This window comes from Pristiophorus japonicus, chromosome 16 (assembly GCF_044704955.1).
Source record: "Pristiophorus japonicus isolate sPriJap1 chromosome 16, sPriJap1.hap1, whole genome shotgun sequence".
Classification (NCBI taxonomy): Eukaryota; Metazoa; Chordata; class Chondrichthyes; family Pristiophoridae; genus Pristiophorus; species Pristiophorus japonicus.
This window is the reverse complement of record NC_091992.1, coordinates 121,037,208-121,061,939: the sequence shown is the minus strand read 5'-3', so window position 1 is coordinate 121,061,939 and position 24,732 is coordinate 121,037,208. Positions and strand designations below refer to the sequence as shown.

Sequence of the window (24,732 nt, the reverse complement as noted above, 5' to 3'; positions counted from 1 at the left end):
AATCGCAGTACTGTGGGGAACAGGATGCAGGAAGCTGCATTTTGGATAAGTTGGAGTCTCTGCGAATGGACGATGAGCCAACCAGTAATGAGAGCATTGGATTAATTGAGTTTGGAGGTGACAAAAGCATGTCTGAGGATTTCAGCAGCCGGGGGAAGGGGCTGAGGCAGAAGCATAGATGAGCAACATTGGAAGTGGAAATAAACAGATTTGGGTAATGGTGAAGATGCAGGGTGTGAAGCTCAGCACAGGATTGAACATACCAGGTTACAGTTTTGTTCAACCCAAGAAAGCTAGTAACTCCATTGTCAGCTATGCCCTAAACTCTGGAATTCCCTCGCCAAACCTCTCCGCATTGCTATCTCCTTCAAGACACTCCTTAAAACTGACCTCCCATCGGTCCCAATATCTTTATGTGGCTCGGTGTCAAAGTTTGTTTCTTGTGAAGTTCCTTGGGAAGTTTTACTGCGTTAAAGGCACTGTATAAATACAAATTTGACGTTGTTGATGACTATCAGACACAAGGCATCAAAGTTCAGAGTATATGCCAAAAACAGCATCAGTCTTCTCAATGTTCAGCTGAAAGAAATTGTAATTTGTCTAAGACTTCATGTCAGACAAGCAGCCTGATGTGGATTTTCAGAAGGCATTCAATAAGGTGCCACACATAGAATCATAGAAATTTACAGCACGGAAGGAGCATGTTTTGGTCCATCACATCCGCGATGGCTGACAAAGAGCTATCCAGCCTAATCCCACTTTCCAGCTCCTGGTCTGTATCCTTATAGGTTACGGCACTTAAAGTGCACATCCAAGCAATTTTAAAATGTGGTGAGGGGTTCTGCAGTGAGTTCTATACCCCCCACCACCCTCTGGGTGAAAAAATTTCCCCTCAAATCCCCTCTAAACCTCCTACCAATTACTTTAAAATTGTGCCCCCTGGTTGCTGACCCCTTTGCTAAGGGAAATAGGTCCATCTAGGCCACTCAATTTTATACACTTCAATAAGGTCTCCCCTCAGCCTCCTCTGTTCCAAAGAAAACAAACCCAGCTTATCCAATCTTTCCTCATAGCTAAAATTCTCCAGTCCAGGCAACATCCTCGGAAATCTCCTCTGTACCCTCTCGAGTGCAATCATATCTTTCCTGTAATGTGGTGACCAGAACTGCACACAGTACTCTGGCTGTTATTAAACAAGAGGTTATTAAACAAAATTAGGGCTCATGAGATTGGGGGCAATGTACTGGCATGGATTGATGATTGGTTAACGGACAGAAAACAGAGTAGGAATAAACGGGTCATTTTCGGGTTGGCAGGCTGTAGCTAGTGGGGTACTGCAAGAATTGGTGCTTGGGCCTCAGATTCACAATCTATATCAATCATTTGGATGTGGGGACCAAATGTAATATATCCAAGTTTGCTGATGATACAGCTAGGTGGGAATGTAAGTTGTGAGAAGGAGGCAAAGAGACTTCAAGGGGATATCGACTGGCTAAATGAGTGGGTAAGAACATGGCAAATGGAATATAATGAGAAATGTGAAGTTATCCACTTTGGTAGAAAAAAAGGAGAGTATTTTTCAAACGATGAGAGATTGGGAAATGTTGGTGTTCAGAGGGACCTGGGTGTCCTTGGACACAAATCACTGAAAGTTAACATGCAGGTACAGCAAGCAATTAGAAAGCAAATGGTATGTTGGCCTTTATTACGAGGATTTGACTATAAAAGAGCAAGGATGTCTTACTGCAATTATATAGGGCCCTAGTGAAACCACACCTGAAGTATTGTGTACAGTTTTGGTCTCCTTACCCAAGGAAGGATATACATGCCATCGAGAGAGTGTCATGAAGGTTTATCATACTGATTCCTGGGATGAGGGGATTGTCCTACATGAAGATATGGAGTAGACTCGGCCTAGATTCTCTAGAAGAATGAGAGGTGATATCATTGAAACACACACAATTCTTACAGGACTTGACAGGGTAGATGCAGGGAGGATGTTTTCTCTGGCTGGGGAGTCTAGAACTAGGGGTCACAGTCTCAGAATAAGGGGTCGGCCATTTAGGACTGAGATGAGGAGAAATTTCTTCACTGAGGGTGGTGAATTTTTGGAATTCTCTATCCTAGAAGGCTGTGGAAGCTCAGTTGTTGAGTATATTCAAGTCAGAGATTGATGAGATTTTTGGATATTAAGGGAATCAAGAGAAATGGGGATAGTGCAGGCAAGTAGAATTGAGGCAATAGATCAGCCATAATAAGAAAAGAAATAGGAGGAGTAGGCCATACTCTCACTCGAGCCTGCTCCGCCATTCAATAAGATCATGGCTGATCTGATCTTGGCTTTAACTCCACTTTCTTGTCTGTTCCCAATAATCCTCGACTCCCCTATAGTTCAAGAATCTGTCTATCTCAGTTTCCATATATTTCTGGGACAGAATTCCAAAGATTGATGACCCCAAGAGAAGAAATACCTCATCATCTCGGTCTTAAATGTGCGATCCCTTATTCTGAAATTATGACTCCTAGTTCTAGATTCCCCAACGAGGGGAACATCTTCTCAGCATCTCCCTGGTCAAGCCCCCTCAGAATCTTACATGTTTCAATAAGATCACCTCTCATTCTTCTGAACTCCAATATGAGTACAGGCCCAACATGCTGAACTATTCCTCATAAGACAACCCTTTCACCACAGGAATCAACCTAGTGAACCTTCTCTGAACTGCCTCCAATGCAAGTATATCCCCTCCTTAAATAAGGAGGCCAAAACTGTAGGCAGTACTCGAGGTGTGGCCTCACCAATACCATGTACAGTTGTAACAGGATTTCCCTGCTTTTATACTCCATCCCCTTTGCAACAAAGGCAAACAGTCCATTTGTCTTCCTGATTACTTGCTGTACCTACACACTAACATTTTGTGTTTCATATAGGATACCCAGATCCCCCTCTACCGCGGTATTCTGTCGTCTCTTTCTATTTAAATATTTTGCTTTTCTATTCTTCCTACTGAAGTGGATAACCTCACATTTTCCCACACTCCATCTGCCAAATTTTTGCCCACTCACTTAACCTACCTATATCTCTTTGCAGACTGTGTCCTCCTCACAACTTGCTTTCCCACCTATCTTTGTATCATCAGCAAATTTGGCTACAATACACTCTGTCCTTTCATCCAAGTTATTAATATAGATTGTAAATAGTTCAGGCCCAGCACTGATCCTGTGGCACTTCACTGGTTAACAGTTTGCCAACTGAAAATGACCCATTTAACCCGAATCTCTGGCTAACGAACAGAAAACAATCCTCTATCCATGCCAATATATTGCACCCAACACCATGTGCTCTTATCTTGTGCAGTAACCTTTTATGCGGCACCTTATTGAATGCCTTTTGGAAATCATTGATCTTATTGAATGGTGGAACAGGATAGACCGGCCAAATGGTCTACTCCTGCTCCTATTTCTTGTTATGTAAAGCCCAACTTTCTCCAGTCATTCCTCATAACTCAGACCCCTGTCAAGAGGGAGTCAGCCTCATGGCATTTCCCTGCAATGCCTCCCTTGTCTGTTGGTGACCAGAACTGGATGCAAGTGTAATCAGAGCACTATAAAGTTCGATCATTACCTCTCCTAACTTTATATTCTACACTTTTGGATGTGTGTTTCATATACTACTGGCTTTGATTATTGCTGCTCTGCATTGGTTGGATACGTTTAGCATCAGGTCAAATATACAGGGAACAAAAGAACTAGAAGATGGTTGATCTGTAACTCACCTCCATTTGCCCGCCTTACCTAATAAAAATCTGTCGATTTCAATCTTGGAAAATTTCAATTGAACCAGCAATTCTCTCGCCTTTTTTCCACTACCCTGTGTGTGAAAAAATGCTTCCAAACTTCACCCCTGAATGGCCTAGCTCGAATTTTAAATATTGTGCCCCCTTGTTCTGGATTCCCCCACTAGAGGAAACAGCTTCTCTATATACAAAAGCAAAATACTGCGGATGCTGGAATCTGAAATAAAAACAGAGAATGCTGGAAATCTCAGTGGGTCAGGCGGCATCTGCGGAGAGAAAAACAGAGTTAACGTTTCAGGTCCAAGACCCTTCGTCAGAACTGCTGAATGTTCGAAAAGAGCACATTCTTAAGCACTGAAAGGGGGAAAGAAAGAAAGAGCAAAAGGGAAGGTCTGTGATAGGGTGGAAAGCAGGAGAAATGAGAGACTCAAAAAAGGGATGATGGGCTGAATTGAAATGGTAATGACTGAAGTTTAAAAAAAGGTTAAGCTGGATAGAGTGTGAATGGCATAGTAATGACCAGCTGCCATTTTAGACAGAGAAAAAAAGAGAAAGAAAAAAAACCATCAGATGGGGCGGGGGGAGGGAGCCAAAGATGGCTAGAGGTTATGAAATTGTTCAACTCGATGTTGAGTCCGAAAGGCTGTAAAGTGCCAAAACGAAAAGATGAGGTGCTGTTCCTTGAGCTTGCGTTGAGCTTCATTGGAACAGTGGCGGAGTCCACGGACGGAGATATCAGAGTGGGAGTGGAGCGGAGAATTAAAGTGACAGGCGATCGGAAGCTCAGGGTTGCACTTACAAACTGAACGGAAGTGTGCAGCAAAGCAGTCTCCCCAATGTAGAGATCATCACATCGTGAGCAGCGAATACAGTATACTAAATTGAAAGTAGTACAAGTAAATCGCTGTTTCACCTGGAAGGAGTATTTAGGGCCCTGGATAGTGGGAAGGGAGAAGGTAAAAGGGCAGGTGTTGCATCTCCTGTACTTGCACAGGAAGGTGCCGTGGGAAGGGGAGGGGGTGACTGCAGAATGGACTAGGGATGGAGCGGTCCCTTCGGAATGCTGAGAGGGTAAGGGGGTAAGATGTGATTGGTGGTGGGATCACTCTGGAGGTTGGAGCTTCTCTACATATCTACTTGATCAAATTCTTTATTATAAGCCCATCAATTAGAGCGCCCCTTAATCTTCTGAACGCGAGAATACAAGCTACCTTTATGCAACCTATCTTCATAATTTTACCTTTTAAACCCAGATATCATTTTTGAGAATCTGCACTGTACCCTCCCCAAAGCCAATATATCCTGCCTACGGTGTGGTGCCCAAAACTGAACTCCAGATGGGATCCGAGCAAGGCTCTGTACAACTGGAGCATAACTTTCTCCCATTTGTATTCCAGCCAACATTCTATTAGCCTTATTGATTACATTTTGTTCCTGTCATTAGCTTTTCATGATTTGTGCACCTAGACACTTAAAACTCCTTTGCTTTTCCACAGCTGCTAGTCTCTTGGCAATAATTCTGACTTGTCTGTCTTGGATCCAAAGTGGATGATCTCGCACTTCCCCACATTGAACTCCACTTGCCACAATTTGGCCCACTCACAATCTGTATTGTTCCTTTGTAACTTCCCGCTCCCATCTTCACAACTTACTGTGCCTCCTAATTTAATGTCATCTGCAAACTTTGATGTATGACTCCCTATTCCTTCATCCAAGTCATTGATCTATACTGAGACCCCAGTACAAATCCCTGGGGAACACTTTTTGTCATTCATTCCCTTTATCCCTACTCCCCATCTCCTACTTCCCAATCAATTATCAAACCATGCCACAAGGTTACCTCCAATTCCATGAGCGCCTATCTTTGCTAATAATCTCCTGTGCTGAACCTTATCAAATGTCTTCAGGAAGCACATATATACACACAACATCCTTAGAGACTCCCATATCCATCATGCTAGTGACCTCCTCAAAAAATTCAAATAGATTAGTCATACATGACCAACCCTTCACAAATCCATGTTGACACTGATCAGCTCATTCTTATTCAGGTTCCGAGTCTGTCCCTGATGATAGATTGCAGTAACTTCCGCACAGCTCTGTAGTTTCCTGGTTTCTCCCTCCTTCCTTTCTTAAATAATGGAGTGACATTTGCAATTTTCCAATCAATGGTCCAAATCCCCAAATCTAGAGGGGTTTGAAAATTGTGACTAATGCATCTGCAATTTCCCCACCCGTTTCTTTGAATACGGGTCTGCATTTACTTACTACCCATTAGTACAACACCTGTATCTCTCTAATGGACCCACAATCCCCTTTACTATTCCTTCTCTCAATATATTTGATATTCTTGCAAGTATTTTTTGTACTCCTTTTTGCACCTCATTATTTTCTGTTTTTTGTTATTTTTATAGCTCTCCCAGTCTGCTGGATTTCAACGTTTCCTTGCACTTGTGCAAGCCTGTTCCTTTGGCCCGACACTGTCCCTTACCTCGTGTTGACCATGGTTGCTTAACTGCACAAGTAGAGCTTTTGCCTTGTACCAAAATCTTCTTGGAATATCTCCCACTGTCTGTAGGTTTACCCATTAACAACTCAGCCCAACTTACTGTGGTCAATTCATTTCTCATCCTTTCGAAGTTTGCTTAATTAAAATGTAAAATGTTGGTTTGTGTCTCTTGCTTCTCCCTCTCAAACCCAATATAAAACTTAACCATATCATGGTCACGATTTGCAAGATGTTCCCTTGGTCAAATTATTAACTAATTCTGGCTCATTACTCAGCACTAATCTAGTATGGCCTTATTCCTTGTCAGCTCTAAAACGTCTTTTGCCAGAAAACTGCCCCGAAAACACTTGGGTCCCTTTCAGCTTCATCCTTTGCTATTTCAACACCATTCATGGAGAAGGCACATCTATTTTTCTCTTGTATGTGCAGTACTTTACACGTGTCTGCAATAAATCTCATCCTGTTTTTCTGCGCACTTACTTATTTTGTCCAGTTCATTCTGTAACTTTTGAGCTGTCTCCGATAATTTTACTGCCCCTCCTAGTTCTGCAAATGTGACCACTTTCTATTGCGATGCTGAAGCCAGGTCATGTAGTTCAATTGGAAACAGTAGTGCTCTCAGCACCAAGCTCAGAGACCTCCCGCCCCTCCCCGTCAAACTCCTGACCAGTATTCATCGTTTCCTATCTGTCAGTTTTTATCCATTGCCAAGATTTATCCTAAATCCCCACTGTTTTGAGTTTGAAACTCTCTTGCATCGAACATTGTGATTAGCTTTTTGGAAGTATAGGTACAGCACATCATTGCACTCACTGCGCTTTCCACAGTCCACTCGGGCCGTCACTTCCTCCAAGTTGAAGAGGTTGGACAGGCAAGATCTTTGCCTTGACTGCTGCTTACTGGACAGATAACCTTCAAGTTTATGCCCGATGATCAAGGTCATTATTTTAAGCTGAATTGGATGACGACTAATGGGTCTGTCGTATGTGTCAATTTTGTTGCCAGTTTTGAATATGGCCACGATGTTAGTCTGTTTCCAATCTACTGATACCTCCCTAGTGCCCAACAGCTTCCTCAAGATTGGTAGTGGACAAAATGAGGTCTGCATGGTTATTATGCCATGCTGTATTGTCACTTTCTTTATCTAAATATATAAAAAGGAACAATTAATTTATAATGACATCAAATGCTGGGAATTTCCATTGATTTCAGAACTTTTAATGCAATCAGTATGCAGATTTTTGTAATATACTTCTATTTTATAGCCTCCAGTTGCATTCCAATATCACAACTTCTTAAATTAGGGCACTGGGAATGGCCAGTCACATGGTTTACAGTCACAGAAGACTGCAACGGTATTTTTTTTTTTAAAGCTCCTGTTGTTGCCAAACCCACGTACTGCCTCAGGACAAGTTCTGCATGCTGCATCAATCTGCTTGTGCTACACTTCTCCGACAAGCAGAACCCAGAACAGAACTGTGCCAGCTTCCAATGATGAGCACTGCAAAAAGTGCAGTGATTTACTGTCTGCCCACACCAAGGTTATGTGAATTCAAGTCGGCAAAAAAGCCATAGCTGCAGGAAGGTTAACAGAAGAAATGTCTTCCTGTATCTAGGCCATAAATCTATAGGAATATAACACATTTACTTTGAAATATTTTTAAGTTTAACACAACACACACAGGTCTAATTACAATGCGGTTAAATAAAAACAGGACGAGAGGAAAAAAAAATCAATTCCTTTCAATTTAGTTATGGCTCATCTGTATTGCACCCAGTAGAGAAGTCACAACAGGCATTTGATGTTTTAGCATATATGCACAGTCCAGAAGTGTAGACCTTGGCTGCACCTTGATGTCAGAGCGACCTTAGCATTCAAGTGAAAGCAAGTGGTCTTGCCTGGGAATGAAACCAGCATCAATTTATATTTTAAAATAGTGCAATTTATGATGATTTTGTGCTCATCAAGGTGAAAGATGTCAGCGTGGGGAACAGAGCACATTAGGCAATCATAGGCCTGGAGTAAGGCATTATGTCCCAACAACGTGGCTTAATCTCATTATAAAATGTAACAGTGTATTTATTTTATTTAATCCCCAACCCACCGCCATCGCGTGAATTCTGCATGAGACTATGATTCTGTTAGCAGTTTAGTAGTGGGATTGACAACCGCAAGGAACTAGCTTCACTCTGCCAAAATTATAGGTCCCCAATAGAAAGTAGAATCATTTATCCCATCGCTCTGGAGTGGATGTGTTGGGCCAGTGTGGCATTGCCTAAAGTTTACTGAATTGTACCACTGAGTCAGTGTCATTTTCAATCTACGAAAGTTGTGGTGTTGTTGAAGGATGAAGTGGAATAGAGGGCAAACTTACTGGGATTAGTCAATCCAAACACCAATTTGCCAGTATAAATGAAGTATTAATTTCTATAAACAAAAATTAAAAGATACTGAATTCTATTCACAACTGCAAAGAATAACACACGCAGGGAACTGCAGCACAAAACATACAAACTCGATCAAACTTTGTTCCCGCCTCCATCTTTACTTCTCCCAGTCACTAATAGCAACACTGCACATTTTACAAGAGGCACGGGGATTTCATGCTCAAATTCAAAGTTCCCACAGCTACCAAAAAACAATTCGAAAGATGACAACTGAGATCTCAACACAAAATAATTTGACAATTTGAGTGGTTCAACAGTGTTAAGTAGAAAAAAATTCAGGTTGGTAAAATGAAAAATGGTCCATAGTCACAGCTATTGAAAGGAGAAGCAGACACTCACTGAAAGTGCACTTGGAATCTCTCTTCTCCCCAAAGTGTAATTTTACAATTGTTCTCTCCTGCAATGATGTGAGCATCTGCTTCAATTAGGACAAACAATCTGTGTACTCACAATTAACTTAAAATACAAAGCTTGCACCTTATCTTCATCAGCTTCTATGAAGCAGCATGCTTTATAATTAAATTGAGGCTGTTATTTCCATCCCCTTCAGGTCTCCAAAGGCCAACACATCACCTGCAGCTGACAGGGCATGTGACCAACCTGCTCCCAAGCTTCCTGAGCTGGTTCGAGACATCGCCCTTCATCAGGCAGCCTTCCTGTCTACTCAGGAATCCAGCCGAGTACCTTCCAAGCCCCCCCCAACCCCCCAGCACTCCAAATACAGTGTCATGTTTTCTGCTTCAGGTCAGAAATAGTCTCAGTACCAGAGACTTGGTAAAATACACTTTCTGGATTTCCACAGGCCTTTTATATCTTCACTCCAGGTCTGGGATCAAATCGAATGGCGTAGTCTCAAAACAAAGCCTGCATGTATCAATTACAATCAGAACACTGCTTCTGAGCCAGTGGGATAAACAGACCCTAAATGTAACAGTGTGTTACTTTTAACCAATTTCAAAGTCAATGATTACCAGAATCACACAATGTATTTGATTTCAAAGATTCCAGATACTGCAGCAAAGAACTTACATGTCTTACTGTGCTCTTTTGAGAGAAGATAATTGGCCAGCGGTGGTGTATAGGTCAAGCACTGTATAGTGGAGTTCAAGAAACATGTGTTTCCCAGGTTGTGGAGTCCAGCTCCGACTCTGTACACACGCACCCATTTCATGGACAACTTTTCCACAGGAAATAGCACTTTCTGAGGGGCCGGGATGCCATCATTTGGAATGCCACTGGTTTCATAAACTAAAAAGAAAAACATGAAGTAGTTTGGATACAAGGAAGGGGTGAAAATTCAACTGTATAAATGCCAAAATGCTTGCTTTTCAGTTACATCAGCTTTAGTTCTACATCTGCAGAAAAGTATTTGAAGGCAGACAGACCAGGTAACAGTGATAAGGCAGCTTCATAAAAACAGCGCGATAACCAATTTACAGCTGTAGGAATATTTAAATATTTAGGCGACAGCTTTATTGTAAGAAGCATCAATGCTTAAAGCACTTCTTGTACAAGAACTAGCGAGCTAATCTTTCAACATGGACACTTTCTGCTCTGAGAAATCATGCTTTAAATATAAAACTAAAACTCATATCCAGACTTTTCCTGTTCCATCAGCATCTCGAAGAGGCTTCAAAATCTCAGGTAAATATCACAAAAATTTACGATATCTGATCTTTCTGTCGCAAGATAAAGAAAGTGTAGTTATCCTTCACTAAATTCATACAAGGGACGTGAATGTTGGTTGATGGCATTGACCACAGCAAATTTTGACAGATTGTAAAAAGACCAATGTGTAAACCTTCTGATTTGCTTGACAAGTTTAGCATCTACTACCGTAGCGTTTTAAATATTAATACAATAGAGATCACAATTGCAGAAATAACACTGTCCATTCACAACAATGTGCCAGATAATGAATTGAAAATCCATTATCTGTCCTTTCTTATAGAATTTAGCCATTATCTGTTGCCCACTGGGGAAATATAAATCTTCGTTATTAGCGCAATTAAAATCAATCATTACATGGTATTTACAGCACAGAAACAGGCCACTCCGCCCAACAGATGCATGACGGTCTTTATGCTCCACACAAGCCTCCTCCCATCCTTTGTCATCTAAACCCATCAGCATAGCCTTCTATTCCTTTCTCCCTTATGGGCTTATCTAGCTCCCCTTAAATGCATCTATACTAATCGCCTCAACTGCTCCTTGCAGTAACGAGTTCCATATTTTCAGGGTCTGCCATGCAGGCAGTTCTGGAACCTGGGCATTGTAAGGCGATAGAAAGTTGTATTTACAAATGCTAAAGTCACCAGCTCAGAACAGTTTCACAGGTATGTGAAGCCATGGTAGTGCTCCCAATACCACCACAGCCTCTACATTCACTGAACCTCAGGCTGCGCGCTGCAATAAAATGGTATTCACGGCGGATGGAAGTCTGTACCTTGTTTTTTTGTTGGGGTGCAACAAGCATTTTTCTGGCCAGCTGCCCCTTCGGTTTTCGGATTCAAAATGACATATTTACTCTTCAGAGTTTCCAGCTGATAGGAAAAGCTCTTGCTGGCCGGCTCAAATTCAATTTTCTGAAGAAGAACCTTTTTTGCTGAAGCTGCTAGCAGCTTGTTGAGGTCACCTTCGTCAGTCGAATCTTTCCGTCCAGGCTTCAGGGCTTCTTTCAACTTGTCTACTATAGGCATGGTGCATAACTGAAAGACAAAAGGATAATGAGCTAAATCATCTCCCACCAGCAGCACGGTGAACTAATCAATACAAGGTTGACTTAACCTTGTTTCTTTGCATCAACAACAGCTCCATGTTAAACCAAAGCCATCACATATTGTACTGAACAGATATAAATTGACTAAAAATTTTAGTTGAGCTAGGATACAACGTTTAATATTTTCTTTTTACTACATGGACTGCTAACTATTACTTTCCCCCCCCCTCCCCAATTTGAACATGCAATATTCTTCTCTGGAAGGATCTTTCACTGAAACTACAGCCCTACTTTGCAATGTATTCCAAGCTCCAGAATCAGGGCACTTGCGAAATACAAAGATCTTTGCCAAGGTGAGCACTAGAGCGCATGGTCGCAATTATATTAGCCAACTTAAAGCAAAGAGTTCTATCGGATCGTCTTTTACCAAATAGTCATTACAACTGTGGCCATACATTTTCCCCACAGCGCCACAAGATGGAAACATTCACTGCCCTGCTACAGACAATGGCACTTTTAGATGGCGTTTTAATTTTGAATAAAGAATTGCTCTGCAGTATCTTCCCAGGGCTCCCCCTTTGTCAAAGAGAATTATGGAATCAGTTGAGAAACAAAATGTTCCAAGTCCTTATAAATAACAAACATTCCACATCACTTCTACAACAACACACCACATTCTAAATCAAGCTGCGCTTTGGTATTTAAAACGATAAAATCTAACTCCATTTAACAAAACTTAAACCTTGAATCTTTCGTACCTGCACAGCATGCAGGAGATATTTTACCTTCTAGGTCAGGAAAACCTAGGATCTAAACACACAGCTGTTCCATTGCTTTTAAAGTGTCACTGACAGCAGTGTATGTAGAGGTAGCAGTTATGTTGACAATAGCCATGTTTGATTCTCTCGTCAAATTTGGCTAGATACAGATAATTAACTAAAATGTCTTGCACAACTGCAATTCTTATTTTTTGTAGAATTAACTCTTACTAGAGGGATTCAAAATGTTTTTACTTAAACATACACAACAGCAGCACTGGAAGTATTCGAGATCAGGTCTGACCAATTACCATACACAGACACTTCATCTCATCATTTTTCCACTTAAGACTCCAAAGCACTTCCATCACATCATTAAATAAACCTCAGTACCGAGTCCTACAGCAAAGTAAAAATTACACAGTCATTTTAAGCAGGAAAAATGACTGGAAATTAGCTAGTATAATATAATTAATTTTACAGCATAATTAATTTGTTCCTTCACTTCTGGAATGTGGGCCAAATTCAGCACACTCATCAATGGGAACAAAAGGTAATTATGATGCATACATCAGTAGGGTGGACTGTTTTATCTTTCCCCATCAGACTAGTGCACCATATACAAACATACTAATATTTGATTTAGCCATTTCATTGACTATGAAAAGACTACTGAAAATAAGTAAGACCCTGGTTCGATAGAGATTGCTTTCTGAAGCTGAAGTTTGATCATACAAACATAGGAGGAACTCTGCAATCCATCAAAAAACTGCTTACTTCAGCTGTTTGGTACAAAGTGCAAGCACATTATGTTCCTTTCCCTATCACACACAAACATATGGCTATGTGGTCCACTGTAGCATGGTGTTTATTTACATTTTAGTGTGCCACAGTGACAGTAGCATTTGATAGAATGCAAATATTCTCCTCCCCACACCTAAATATTCCTTTCCTTTCCTGATTTTCTTGCATTTTTATGTGCGTTTATTTTTCTTTTCCTTCTCAGCCCACCACTTCTCTCCCTCCCCACCACCACCTCACGTAACCCCGCCATGCACCAAAAAAAAAATTGGGCTTTTCGCACGGTTTCCTGTCCTGGTTAAATAGCGACAGAAATATAACAGTGCTTTTAAAGATTGATGATGGTGCAGCTGAGGATCTAAATGTACCTGGATTGCAAATTCCCTGCCTCACTGCGATTACTTCAAATTCCACCACTTATCACCCGCCAGTTTGTCCACGTGCAGATTTTTTACAAAAGTCTGCCATCAATTTAGAAAGCTTGCAACTTTATGAAATTAAATTAGATAGCAGGAAACCACAAGTTAGTTTCATTGAGATAAACAGCACATTTTTTTGCAAACAGAAAGCAAGAAACGATAAGCTAATGCAAGAAAGGGTGTGCGCAAATGATGGCAACAAAATAAAAAAAGTACAAAATATTACATTTGGTAACCTCTTCTGTGCTCGACCCACGCAAGCAAGGGCTGAAAAGTGGAAGAGAATTTTTTTCTTTTAATACAATCTTTAAAGAGGGCACTTACAAAATGTAGCTTACCTTTGCAGTAACAGGTTAGTACAACACCTGCCACAAGGGCAAGCAGTCCTTTTTAAAACAATTCCAGGAGATTTAGCATAGTGCATGCTTATTAAAAGCAGCTATAATGACCATCAGACCCAACTTGAAGATTCTTTTGCAGAGGGCAGGGTCAGTATGAAAACTTTCACATTGATTGGCAGGTTTGAGACCCTCCCCGCCCCCCCCACCCCCACCCAATCATTCCAGATTTCACAGTGAAGCATCTAGATTAAACCCAAGTGTAAGTATTTTAGGAATCACTACGTGTGTGGGCTCTCAACATGGAGAAAATGTTGGAGAGAGATGAAGTAATTTACAAATCAGAAAGGGACGGCAAATTCATTTGGACACATTACCAACTTGAAAACACATCACAAGAACATAATAGGAGCAGCCTGCTCCATTCAATATCCTGGCTGATCTTGGCCTTAACTCCATTTCTCTGCCCGTTCCCATATCCCTCGACTCCCAATCGGAGGAAGGACGTTCTTGCTATTGAGGGAGTGTAGCGAAGGTTCACCAGACTGATTCCCGGGATGGCAGGACTGACATATGAGGAGACTGGATCGACTGGGCCTGTATTCATTGGAGTTTAGAAGGATGAGAGGGGATCTCAGAAACATATAAAATCCTGACGGGACTGGACAGGTTAGATGCAGGAGGAATGTTCCCGATATTGGGGAAGTCCAGAACTAGGGGTCACAGTCTAAGGATAAGGGGTAAGCCATTTAGGACCGAGATGAGGAGAAACTTCTTCACTCAGAATTGTGAACCTGTGGAATTCTGTACCGCAGAGAATTGTTGATGCCAGTTTGTTAGATTTATTCAAGAAGGAGTTAGATATGGCCCTTACGGCTAAAGGGATCAAGGGGTATAGAGAGAAAGCAGGAAAGGGGTGCTGAGGGAATGATCAGCCATGATCTTATTGAATGGTGGTGCAGGCTCGAAGGGCCGAATGGCCTACTCCTGCATTTTCTATGTTTCTATGACTCCCTTATCGGTCAAAAATCTGTCCAACTCCACCTTAAATATATTCAATGACCCAGCCTCCACAGCTCTCTGGGGCAGAGAATTCCAAAGATTCATGACCCTCAGAAGAAATTCCATCTCATTTCCATTTTAAATGGGCAACCCCTTATTCTGAAACTATGCTCCCTAGTTCTAGATTCCCAAACGAAGGGAAACATCCTCTCTGCATCTACCTTATCAAGCAAGCCCCCTCAGAATCTTGTTTCAGTAAGATCACCTCTCATTGTTCTAAATGCCAGAGAGAGCATAGGCCCAACCTGCTCAACCTTTCTTCATAAGAAAACCCCTTCATCTCAGGAATTAACCTCGTGAACCTTCTCTGAACTGCCTTCAATGCAAGTATACCCCTCCTTAAATAAGGAGACCAAAAACAGTATGCAGTTTTCAAGCCATAATAAAATTCATAAAAGTGATCACTTATGGAAGACTATCGGGTCGGGATGGGCTGAAAGGAAAATAAAGAAACCCTTTGGGGTTGTTTTCTTTGCATATGGTAACTTTGAAAGTGGGAAAATAATGAAGTTTCTAATACGGTTAGCATCTTAGCAAATTCAGAAGTAACAATTTCTCATTTGTAAAATGTTGCTATATTTACCCATTTTCAATTTTATTACTACATTCATTAACAATTTTACATTAATTTCAAATACTCAGTCTAAATACTTCCAAGATATAAAAGGCCCTGACTGAAGGAATGTCCGAGTACACCTCACTGCAAGGTAGCTATGAAGGAACATTTTTTTTTTTTTAAATCAAAAAAATTCTAGACCACATCATGGCCCCAACAGAGCTGGACCCCTGTTCTTCGCGCCTAAAAGTGCGCAGGAAAAAAACTGCGAGATTCTCCGGCTCCTCGGAGCTCTAACTCAGCTTGACGTGGCGCGCACATCACAGCGGGGTCGGAGCAAGACACTCGCGCCGATTCTGTAAGCAGTGGGGGTCAAATTCAAATGAGGCAACGTTGTGCCGGCAACCCAGCGTGTGCGTGCACGCGCAGTGTGAAACAAACATTGGTACTCGACTATTTTTAAAGGGATTGGAGGAATTGAAGATTTGTCTCTTGGACCCCTGGAAAGGCTTGTGATTTAATTTTTGAGATATTTTTGAGAGAGGGAGTGCTTTTAGCAGCACTGTTGAATTAATCACCTGCTGAAATCAGTGAGTTCAGCTTTTCACTGCTAAACTTGCAGAACTGGTGCTGCATTGGTGCATGCAAATTAAGGACTATGTGTTTTGAGAAATAAGAGTGCCAATTCAACTTTGCAATGGATCAACGTCCACCAAGAACAAAGAATTTCTTGCATGAGGAAGTAGAGATATTAGTCAACGTAATTGAGCAGAGATGGCAGGAGCTAGATACCAGCAACAGAGGTCGCATAAAAGTGCCACCAAAAGAAAAGAAACGCTGGAACCAAGTTGCAGAAGATTACTGCGCAGTGGTGCATACCAGGAGTTCTGGAAGCCAGTGTAAAAAGAAATGGCATGACCTTGGTCAAGTAGTTAGTGCAAGTAATATTTCCCATTTTTAATTTAATCGTAATTGTAACCTGGCTATCTCTGTCCCACCTTGCAGACTGACACTCTGTAAAAAGTTATATTTTACTCTTTGCAGAAGAAATTGGCCCACAACAAAAGGGAGACAACACAGACAGGAGGAGGCACGCCCAATCTGCATCCACTGACACCTTGGAACAAAGGGTAGCTGCTATGATGAGTCGTACATGGAGAAAAGCAATCAGCACAGCACAAGCTGGGCCCGCACGCGAGGAAGAGGGCAAGTCCTGAAAATGCATCATGGCCCTTTAAATCAACCTGCTGCCTAACCTGCTATGTGTGAGAGTACTCATGCCACCCATCCGGCCCCCTCCCTTGCTGTTAAACATTTAGAAACATAGAAACATAGAAAATAGGTGCAGGAGTAGGCCATTCGGCCCTTCTAGCCTGCACCGCCATTCAATGAGTTCATGGCTGAACATGCAACTTCAGTACCCCATTCCTGCTTTCTCACCATACCCCTTGATTCCCCTAGTAGTAAGGACTTCATCCAACTCCTTTTTGAATATATTTAGTGAATTGGCCTCAACAACTTTCTGTGGTAGAGAATGCCACAGGTTCACCACTCTCTGGGTGAAGAAATTCCTCCTCATCTCGGTCCTAAATGGCTTCCCCATTATCCTTAGACTGTGTCTCCTGGTTCTGGACTTCCCCAACGTTGGGAACATTCTTCCTGCATCTAACCTGTCTAACCCCGTCAGAATTTTAAACGTTTCTATGAGGTCCCCTCTCATTCTTCTGAACTCCAGTGAATACAAGCCCAGTTGATCCAGTCTTTCTTGATAGGTCAGTCCCGCCATCCCGGGAATCAGTCTGGTGAACCTTCGCTGCACTCCCTCAATAGCAAGAATGTCCTTCCTCAGCTTAGGAGACCAAAACTGTACACAATACTCCAGGTGTGGCCTCACCAAGGCCCTGTACAATTGTAGCAACACCTCCCTGCCCCTGTACTCAAATCCCCTTGCTACGAAGGCCAACATGCCATTTGCTTTCTTAACCGCCTGCTGTACCTGCATGCCAACCTTCAGTGACTGATGTACCATGACACCCAGGTCTCTTTGCACCTCCCCTTTTCCTAATCTGTCACCATTCAGATAATAGTCTGTCTCTCTGTTTTTACCACCAAAGTGGATAACCTCACATTTATCCACATTATATTTCATCTGCCATGCATTTGCCCACTCACCTAACCTATCCAAGTCGCTCTGCAGCCTCATAGAATCCTCCTTGCAGCTCACACTGCCACCCAACTTAGTGTCATCCGCAAATTTGGAGATACTACATTTAATCCTCTCGTCTAAATCATTAATGTACAGTGTAAACAGCTGGGGCCCCAGCACAGAACCTTGCGGTACCCCACTAGTCACTGCCTGCCATTCTGAAAAGTCCCCATTTACTCCTACTCTTTGCTTCCTGTCTGACAACCAGTTCTCAATCCATGTCAGCACACTACCCCCAATCCCATGTGCTTTAACTTTGCACATTAATCTCTTGTGTGGGACCTTGTCGAAAGCCTTCTGAAAGTCCAAATATACCACATCAACTGGTTCTCCCTTGTCCACTCTACTGGAAACATCCTCAAAAAATTCCAGAAGATTTGTCAAGCATGATTTCCCTTTCACAAATCCATGCCGACTTGGGCCTATCATATTACCTCTTTCCAAATGCACTGCTATGACATCCTTAATAATTGATTCCATCATTTTACCCACTACCGATGTCAGGCTGACCGGTCTATAATTCCCTGTTTTCTCTCTCCCTCCTTTTTTAAAAAGTGGGGTTACATTGGCTACCCTCCACTCCATAGGAACTGATCCAGAGTCAATGGAATGTTGGAAAATGACTGTCAATGCATCCACTATTTCCAAGGCCACCTCCTTAAGTACTCTGGGATGCAGTCCATCAGGCCCTGGGGACTTATCGGCCTTCAATCCCATCAATTTCCCCAACACAATTTCCCGACTAATAAGGATTTCCCTCAGTTCCTCCTCCTTACTAGACCCTCCGACCCCTTTTATATCCGGAAGGTTGTTTGTGTCCTCCTCAGTGAATACCGAACCAAAGTACTTGTTCAATTGGTCCACTATTTCTTTGTTCCCCGTTATGACTTCCCCTGATTCTGACTGCAGGGGACCTACGTTTGTCTTTACTAACCTTTTTCTCTTTACATATCTATAGAAACTTTTGCAATCCGTCTTAATGTTCCCTGCAAGCTTCTTCTCGTACTCCATTTTCCCTGCCCTAATCAAACCCTTTGTCCTCCTCTGCTGAGTTCTAAATTTCTCCCAGTCCCCGGGTTCGCTGCTATTTCTGGCCAATTTGTATGCCACTTCCTTGGCTTTAATGCTATCCCTGATTTCCCTTGATAGCCACGGTTGAGCCACCTTCCCTTTTTTATTTTTACGACAGACAGGAATGTACAATTATTGTAGTTCATCCATGCGGTCTCTAAATGTCTGCCATTGCCCATCCACAGTCAACCCCTTCAGTATCATTCGCCAATCTATCCTAGCCAATTCACGCCTCATACCTTCAAAGTTAGCCTTCTTTAAGTTCTGGACCATGGTCTCTGAATTAACTGTTTCATTCTCCATCCTAATGCAGAATTCCACCATATTATGGTCACTCTTCCCCAAGGGGCCTCGCACAACGAGATTGCTAATTAATCCTCTCTCATTACACAACACCCAGTCTAAGATGGCCTCCCCCCTAGTTGGTTCCTTGACATATTGGTCTAAAAAACCATCCCTTATGCACTCCAGGAAATCCTCCTCTACCGTATTGCTTCCAGTTTGGTTAACCCAATCTATGTGCATAATAAAGTCACCCATTATAACTGCTGCACCTTTATTGCACGCACCCCTAATTTCATGTTTGATGCCCTCCCCAACATCACTACTACTGTTTGGAGGTCTGTACACAACTCCCACTAACGTTTTTTGCCCTTTGGTATTCTGCAGCTCTCCCCATATAGATTCCACATCATCCAAGCTAATGTCCTTCCGAACTATTGCCTTAATTTGCTCCTTAACCAGCAATGCTACCCCACCTCCTTTTCCTTTTATTCTATCCTTCCTGAATGTTGAATACCCCTGGATGTTGAGTTCCCAGCCCTGATCATCCTGGAGCCACGTCTCCGTAATCCCAATCACATCATATTTGTTTACATCTACTTGCACAATTAATTCATCCACCTTATTGCGGATACTCCTTGCATTAAGACACAAAGTCTTCAGGCTTGTTTTTTTAACACCCTTTGTCCTTTTAGAATTTTGCTGTACAGTGGCCCTTTTTGTTCTTTGCCTTGGGTTTCTCTGCCCTCCACTTTTCCTCATCTCCTTTCTGTCTTTTGCTTTTGCCTCCTTTTTGTTTCCCTCTGTCTCCCTGCATTGGTTCCCATCCCCCTGCCATATTAGTTTAACTCCTCCCCAACAGCACTAGCAAACACTCCCCCTAGGACATTGGTTCCGGTCCTGCCCAGGTGCAGACCGTCCGGTTTGTACTGGTCTCACCTCCCCCAGAACCGGTTCCAATGCCCCAGGAATTTGAATCCCTCCCTGCTGCACCACTGCTCAAGCCACGTATTCATCTGCGCTATCCTGCGATTCCTACTCTGACTATCACGTGGCACTGGTAGCAATCCCGAGATTACTACTTTTGAAGTCCTACTTTTTAAATTTAGCTCCTAGCTCCTTAAATTCGTTTCGTAGGACCTCATCCCTTTTTTTTACCTATGTCGTTGGTACCAATGTGCACCACGACAACTGGCTGTTCTCCCTCCCTTTTTAGAATGTCCTGCACCCGCTCCGAGACATCCTTGACCCTTGCACCAGGGAGGCAACATACCATCCTGGAGTCCCGGTTGCGGCCGCAGAAACGCCTATCTATTCCCCTCACCATTGAATCCCCAATCACTATTGCTCTCCCACTCTTTTTCCTGCCCTCCTGTGCAGCAGAGCCAGCCATGGTGCCATGAACTTGGCTGCTGCTGCCCTCCCCTGATGAGTCATCCCCCTCAACAGTACCCAAAACGGTGTATCTGTTTTGCAGGGGGATGACCGCAGGGGACTCCTGCACTACCTTCCTTGCACTGCTCTTCCTGTTGGTCTTCCATTCCCTATCTGGCTGTGGACCCTTTCCCTGCGGTACGACCAACTAGCTACACGTGATACTCACGCCATTCTCAGCATCGTGTTCTGATGTATTTTGCAGAACATGATGATGATGATGATGACGCCGATGTTGCTGCTGCCAACTCTGAGGATCCTGAGGGTACAGAACAAGAACCAGTACAACCAGCTGCGGACGAACCAGACCGGATGATGCCAGCAATGACTGAAATGTCTGCAGGGGAAGAGCTTCCAAATTAATGTTTATGAGCCCCCATCAAGGGGCATCAGAGTTTCAACCCCTAGCATAGGTCTTGGTTCCACCTTCCATGGTTTTGTTTCCGATGTTGCGGGTCCCAGTGGTGCTACTGGTATAATGCAGCATTCTACAGTCAGTGCACTACCGTCCCAGCTTGCGCCTCCCTCTCGCATAGGTTCTGGTTCCACCTACTATGGTTTTGATTCCGACGCTGCGGGTCCCAGTGCTGCTGCTGGTATCATGGAGCAGTTTACACCCATTCGTCCAACATTCCAGCCCATGGCTCACACTCGAGTGCTGTCGTCTGGAACACCGAGCGCCCCACCATCCCAGCCCGAGCCTCTCCCTCTAGTTCAGCCGTCTGCAACACAGAGCGTCCCACAGTCCCAGCCCGCGCCTCCCTGTGTCGCGGTGCCGCTTGCAACACCGAGCATCCCAACGTCCGTGCCTCCCAGTGTAGTGGTGCCACGAAGCAGACCCAGGCAGAGGAGAAGGATATTGGAGACACGCTCTCCTGAGATGCAGTGTGCAACAGATGTGGATCAAGTTGTGGCACTGGGTATGGAGACCAATGAGCTTACCCGATCACTCATCGGTGGCGTCAGTGCAGTGGGTGAAGAGTTGACGGTCCTGACGGGAGAAATAGCAGTAATGACACGGGAACTTGGGGAGAGAGTGCAATTGACAGCACAGGCCATTAGGGAGGGCATGCAAATGACGGCACAGGCCGTCAGGTAGGGCCTGGTTGAGACAGCTGCTGCAATAAGGGCACACAGCCCGGCCAATCAAATGACACCCCATGAAGAAGTGAACATTCACCGAGATATGGATGAGACATGGTTGCAGCCTTTCTTTGCTGCTTTTGTTCTTGTTCTTGATGTAGCTGTAGTAGCATTTTTCAAATTGAAATTGTTTTGTAAGTTTTGTAACTTTACAACTTATAAGTGATCTTATGGTTTTTAAAGTGATCTTATAGTGTAAATGCTCTCACATTTTGTATCTTATTTAATTTTGCACCTAAAAAGTGATCCTGAAGTTTAAGTGTTCTTCAGAGTGTAAGATTTTTCAAAAGTTTTGTAACTTTTGTAATTTTACAAGTTTATAAGTGATCTTAAAGTTTTTAATTGATCTTCAAGAGTCATATTAAAAAGTATCGTTTGATACAACAAATATTTTATTTCAGTGGTAACTTTTCAATAAAATATTTTTTCATTAAAACTGTTTCATGTTCCATTAACACAACACAACGTAGGAACAACTGCAAAGAATAATCATGTCCATGCGCAAAAGTGGTTGCAGAGCCTTCAGGCATCAGTAGTTGAAGCGTTCACGGATGAGCTGCTGGCGCAAGGCTCGAGCAATCGTTAAAGGGGCACGATGGACGGCCCTCCTCCGGCATCAGGCATTTGCATGCTTTCCTAATAGTCGTCATCATCCACATCCTGCTCTTCCGTAATACTATCATGCACTGGACCCTCAACGTAGGTCTTCTGGTTCCACTACCAGCTCCTGCTGCCTCATGATGGCTAAGTTATGAAGCATGCAGCACACAACAGTGAAGTGACCGACAATCTGAGGAGAGTATAGCAACTGTCCTCCAGAATGGTCCAGGCATCGGAATCGCTGTTTCAATATGCCAATGGTCCTCTCAATGATGCTGCGCGTCGCAATGTGCACCATGTTGTATTGACGGTCAGCTTCTGTCCGTGTCATGCGTAGGGGCGTCATGAGCCAGGTGGTCAGGCCGTACCTCTTGTCTCCCAGTAGCCAGCTCTGCCCTTCTGGCTGCTGCTCAAACATGTCAGATGTAACGCTGTCGCGTAGGATGAACGCATCGTGGGTGCTGCCAGGGTATCTCGCATCGACTGACATGATGCGCTGCTTGTCGTCACACACGAGCGGCACATTGATGGAGTGGAAACCTTTCCTATTTCGGTACTGCTCAGAATCCTCCACGGGTGCTCGCAAGGCTATGTGGGTACAATCAATGCAGCCCTATACCTTTGGGAAGCCGGCAATCCTGAAGAAGCCCACAGCCCTCTCATGGATCGCTTGTGCGGTCATTGGGAAATTGATGAAGTCATTCCTTCGCGCATACAGTGCAGCCGTGACCTGGCAAATGCAGGCATGTATTGCACGTTGGAGTGATGGCACACATATCTCCAGTTGTAGCCTGAAACGATCCCGAGGCATAGAAAGAAAGTGCAGCTGTTACCTTCACTTCAACAGACAAGGCAGTTGGCATTCTGCTTCTGGGCTGCAAATCTGCTCTCACCATATCACAGATTTCAGTGACAACTTCTCTGCGAAAACGCAGCCTTTTCACATAATCAGCCTCGCTCATGTCCAGGTACGAGCCCCTGGCTCGATATTGTCGACGTGGGTAAGGTCTCCTGCCCATCAATCTACGGGCTACGACGTTCCTGGTGCGGTGAGCTCTAATCAATTCTCTCCTATGCAGTGAATTGATGGCGAACCATTGCATAATACATGGTGTTGATAAATTTGCATAATGGGTGCTGCATTAAGTATAAAACTGTATGTGGCTGCCTCTTCCTGTCCAAATAGTCTCAGTGCCCCTCACAGCTCGAAGGCTGCTTGATTGCTGTGTCTTTGCCTGCCATCCAGTCACTGATGATGCCGCTATCCCATGGCCAAATGGCCTCAACCCCCTTCGAAAGCTGTGTGCGTGTTGCTTCTTCGGCTGCCAGCCAGCCACTGACGGAATGAAGGCCTGCCTGAAGCACCGCAGCTCAGCTCGAAGGCTGCTTGCTGCCGCTGTTGGGGCTGTCGTCGAGATACTGCCGCCACACCCCTGCCTGTCTCCAACATGAAAGGCCTGCCTGAAGCACAGCAGCTCGAAGGCTGCTGCTGTTTCACACAGGTAGGAACATGGATTATTTAATCTTTTCTTTGCTTATAAATTTTTATTCAGGTTGGATTTATTTGTATAATATTTGTATAAGTATGACTAAAGATTGATTGTAGAATTTAATGACTCTTTCCCCCCCCCCCCCCCCATTCCCTACGCCTAATTTGTAACCTACGCCTGATTTTCTAAAGTGTGGACAAGGTTTTTTCGAACGTACAAAAATCTTCACTTACTCCATTCTAAAAGTTAGTTTGGAGTAAGTTTTCACTGCCTAAACTTTGAAAACAGGCGTAAGTGGTCAGAAAAAAAAAAATTCTGTTCCAAAGTGAAACTGTTCTAACTGACTAGAACTGGAGCAAACTAAATGCCGAGAATTCAAATTTCTAAGATACTCCATTCTAAACCAGTTGCTCGAAAAAAAACAGGAGCAACTCAGGCCGAAACTTGGCCCCCATGTGTGGTACGAATAGGATGCAGCAGAAGTCTATGATTTACCACAAGTAAAGTGAATAACGCCAGTAGATCATGAATCTTGAAAGATATGCACCATCGTTCTTCCATTTTCAGTAAATCACCAAGTCCCATAAACTGAGGCAACAGCTTGCAAGTTCAAAGATTCTTATTTGCATAACACACTAAAAGTTGTCTCATTTACTGCTGTGTAAACAAACTAGATGCAAAAAGCAATTAAGTGCCAGTAGCATTTTTGTGCTTAAACAAAATACACATGGTGATTTTATAAAAGCATAGATAATTTAAATTGATCTGGCAAATCAAATGCCAAACAGAAAACTGCCTATTTTCAGAAGGTTGTGGGTTCGAGTCCCACACCAGAGATCAGAGCACAAATTCTAGGCTAACACACATGTATAGTATTGAGTGAGTGCTGCACTGTCGGAGGTGCCGTCTTTCAGGCGTGACGTTAAACCAAGGCCCCCCGTCTGCCTCTCAGGTGGACGCAATAGATCCCCCGGCACTATTTCAAAGAAGAGCAGGGGACTCACCCCCCCCCGTGTTCTAGCCAATATGTATACAACCAAATCATTAAAAAGCTGATTATCTGGTTATTACCACATTGCTGACTGTGGAACCATGCGGTGAG

The 24,732-nt window shown here is 43.3% G+C and overlaps 1 protein-coding gene across 7 annotated transcripts in view; it reads right to left on the bottom strand.

The window, feature by feature from the left end:
• Window positions 1-24,732, bottom strand: part of usp36 (ubiquitin specific peptidase 36) — a 94,388-nt gene that overhangs the window by 44,547 nt on the left and 25,109 nt on the right. For 6 of the 7 annotated variants that reach the window (XR_011587312.1, XM_070857770.1, XM_070857769.1 and 3 more), the window contains 2 exons: window positions 11,198-11,459; window positions 9,781-9,999 (listed from right to left, as the gene is read on the bottom strand). Coding sequence is in view for 6 of the 7 variants with exons in the window: in XM_070857770.1 (XP_070713871.1) it covers window positions 9,781-9,999; window positions 11,198-11,450 (472 nt within the window). In the remaining variant the exon portion in view is untranslated. Of the gene's footprint in view, window positions 1-9,780; window positions 10,000-11,197; window positions 11,460-12,255; window positions 12,348-24,732 lie in introns of those variants that run through there. The other variant, XM_070857771.1, reaches the window with a different exon arrangement.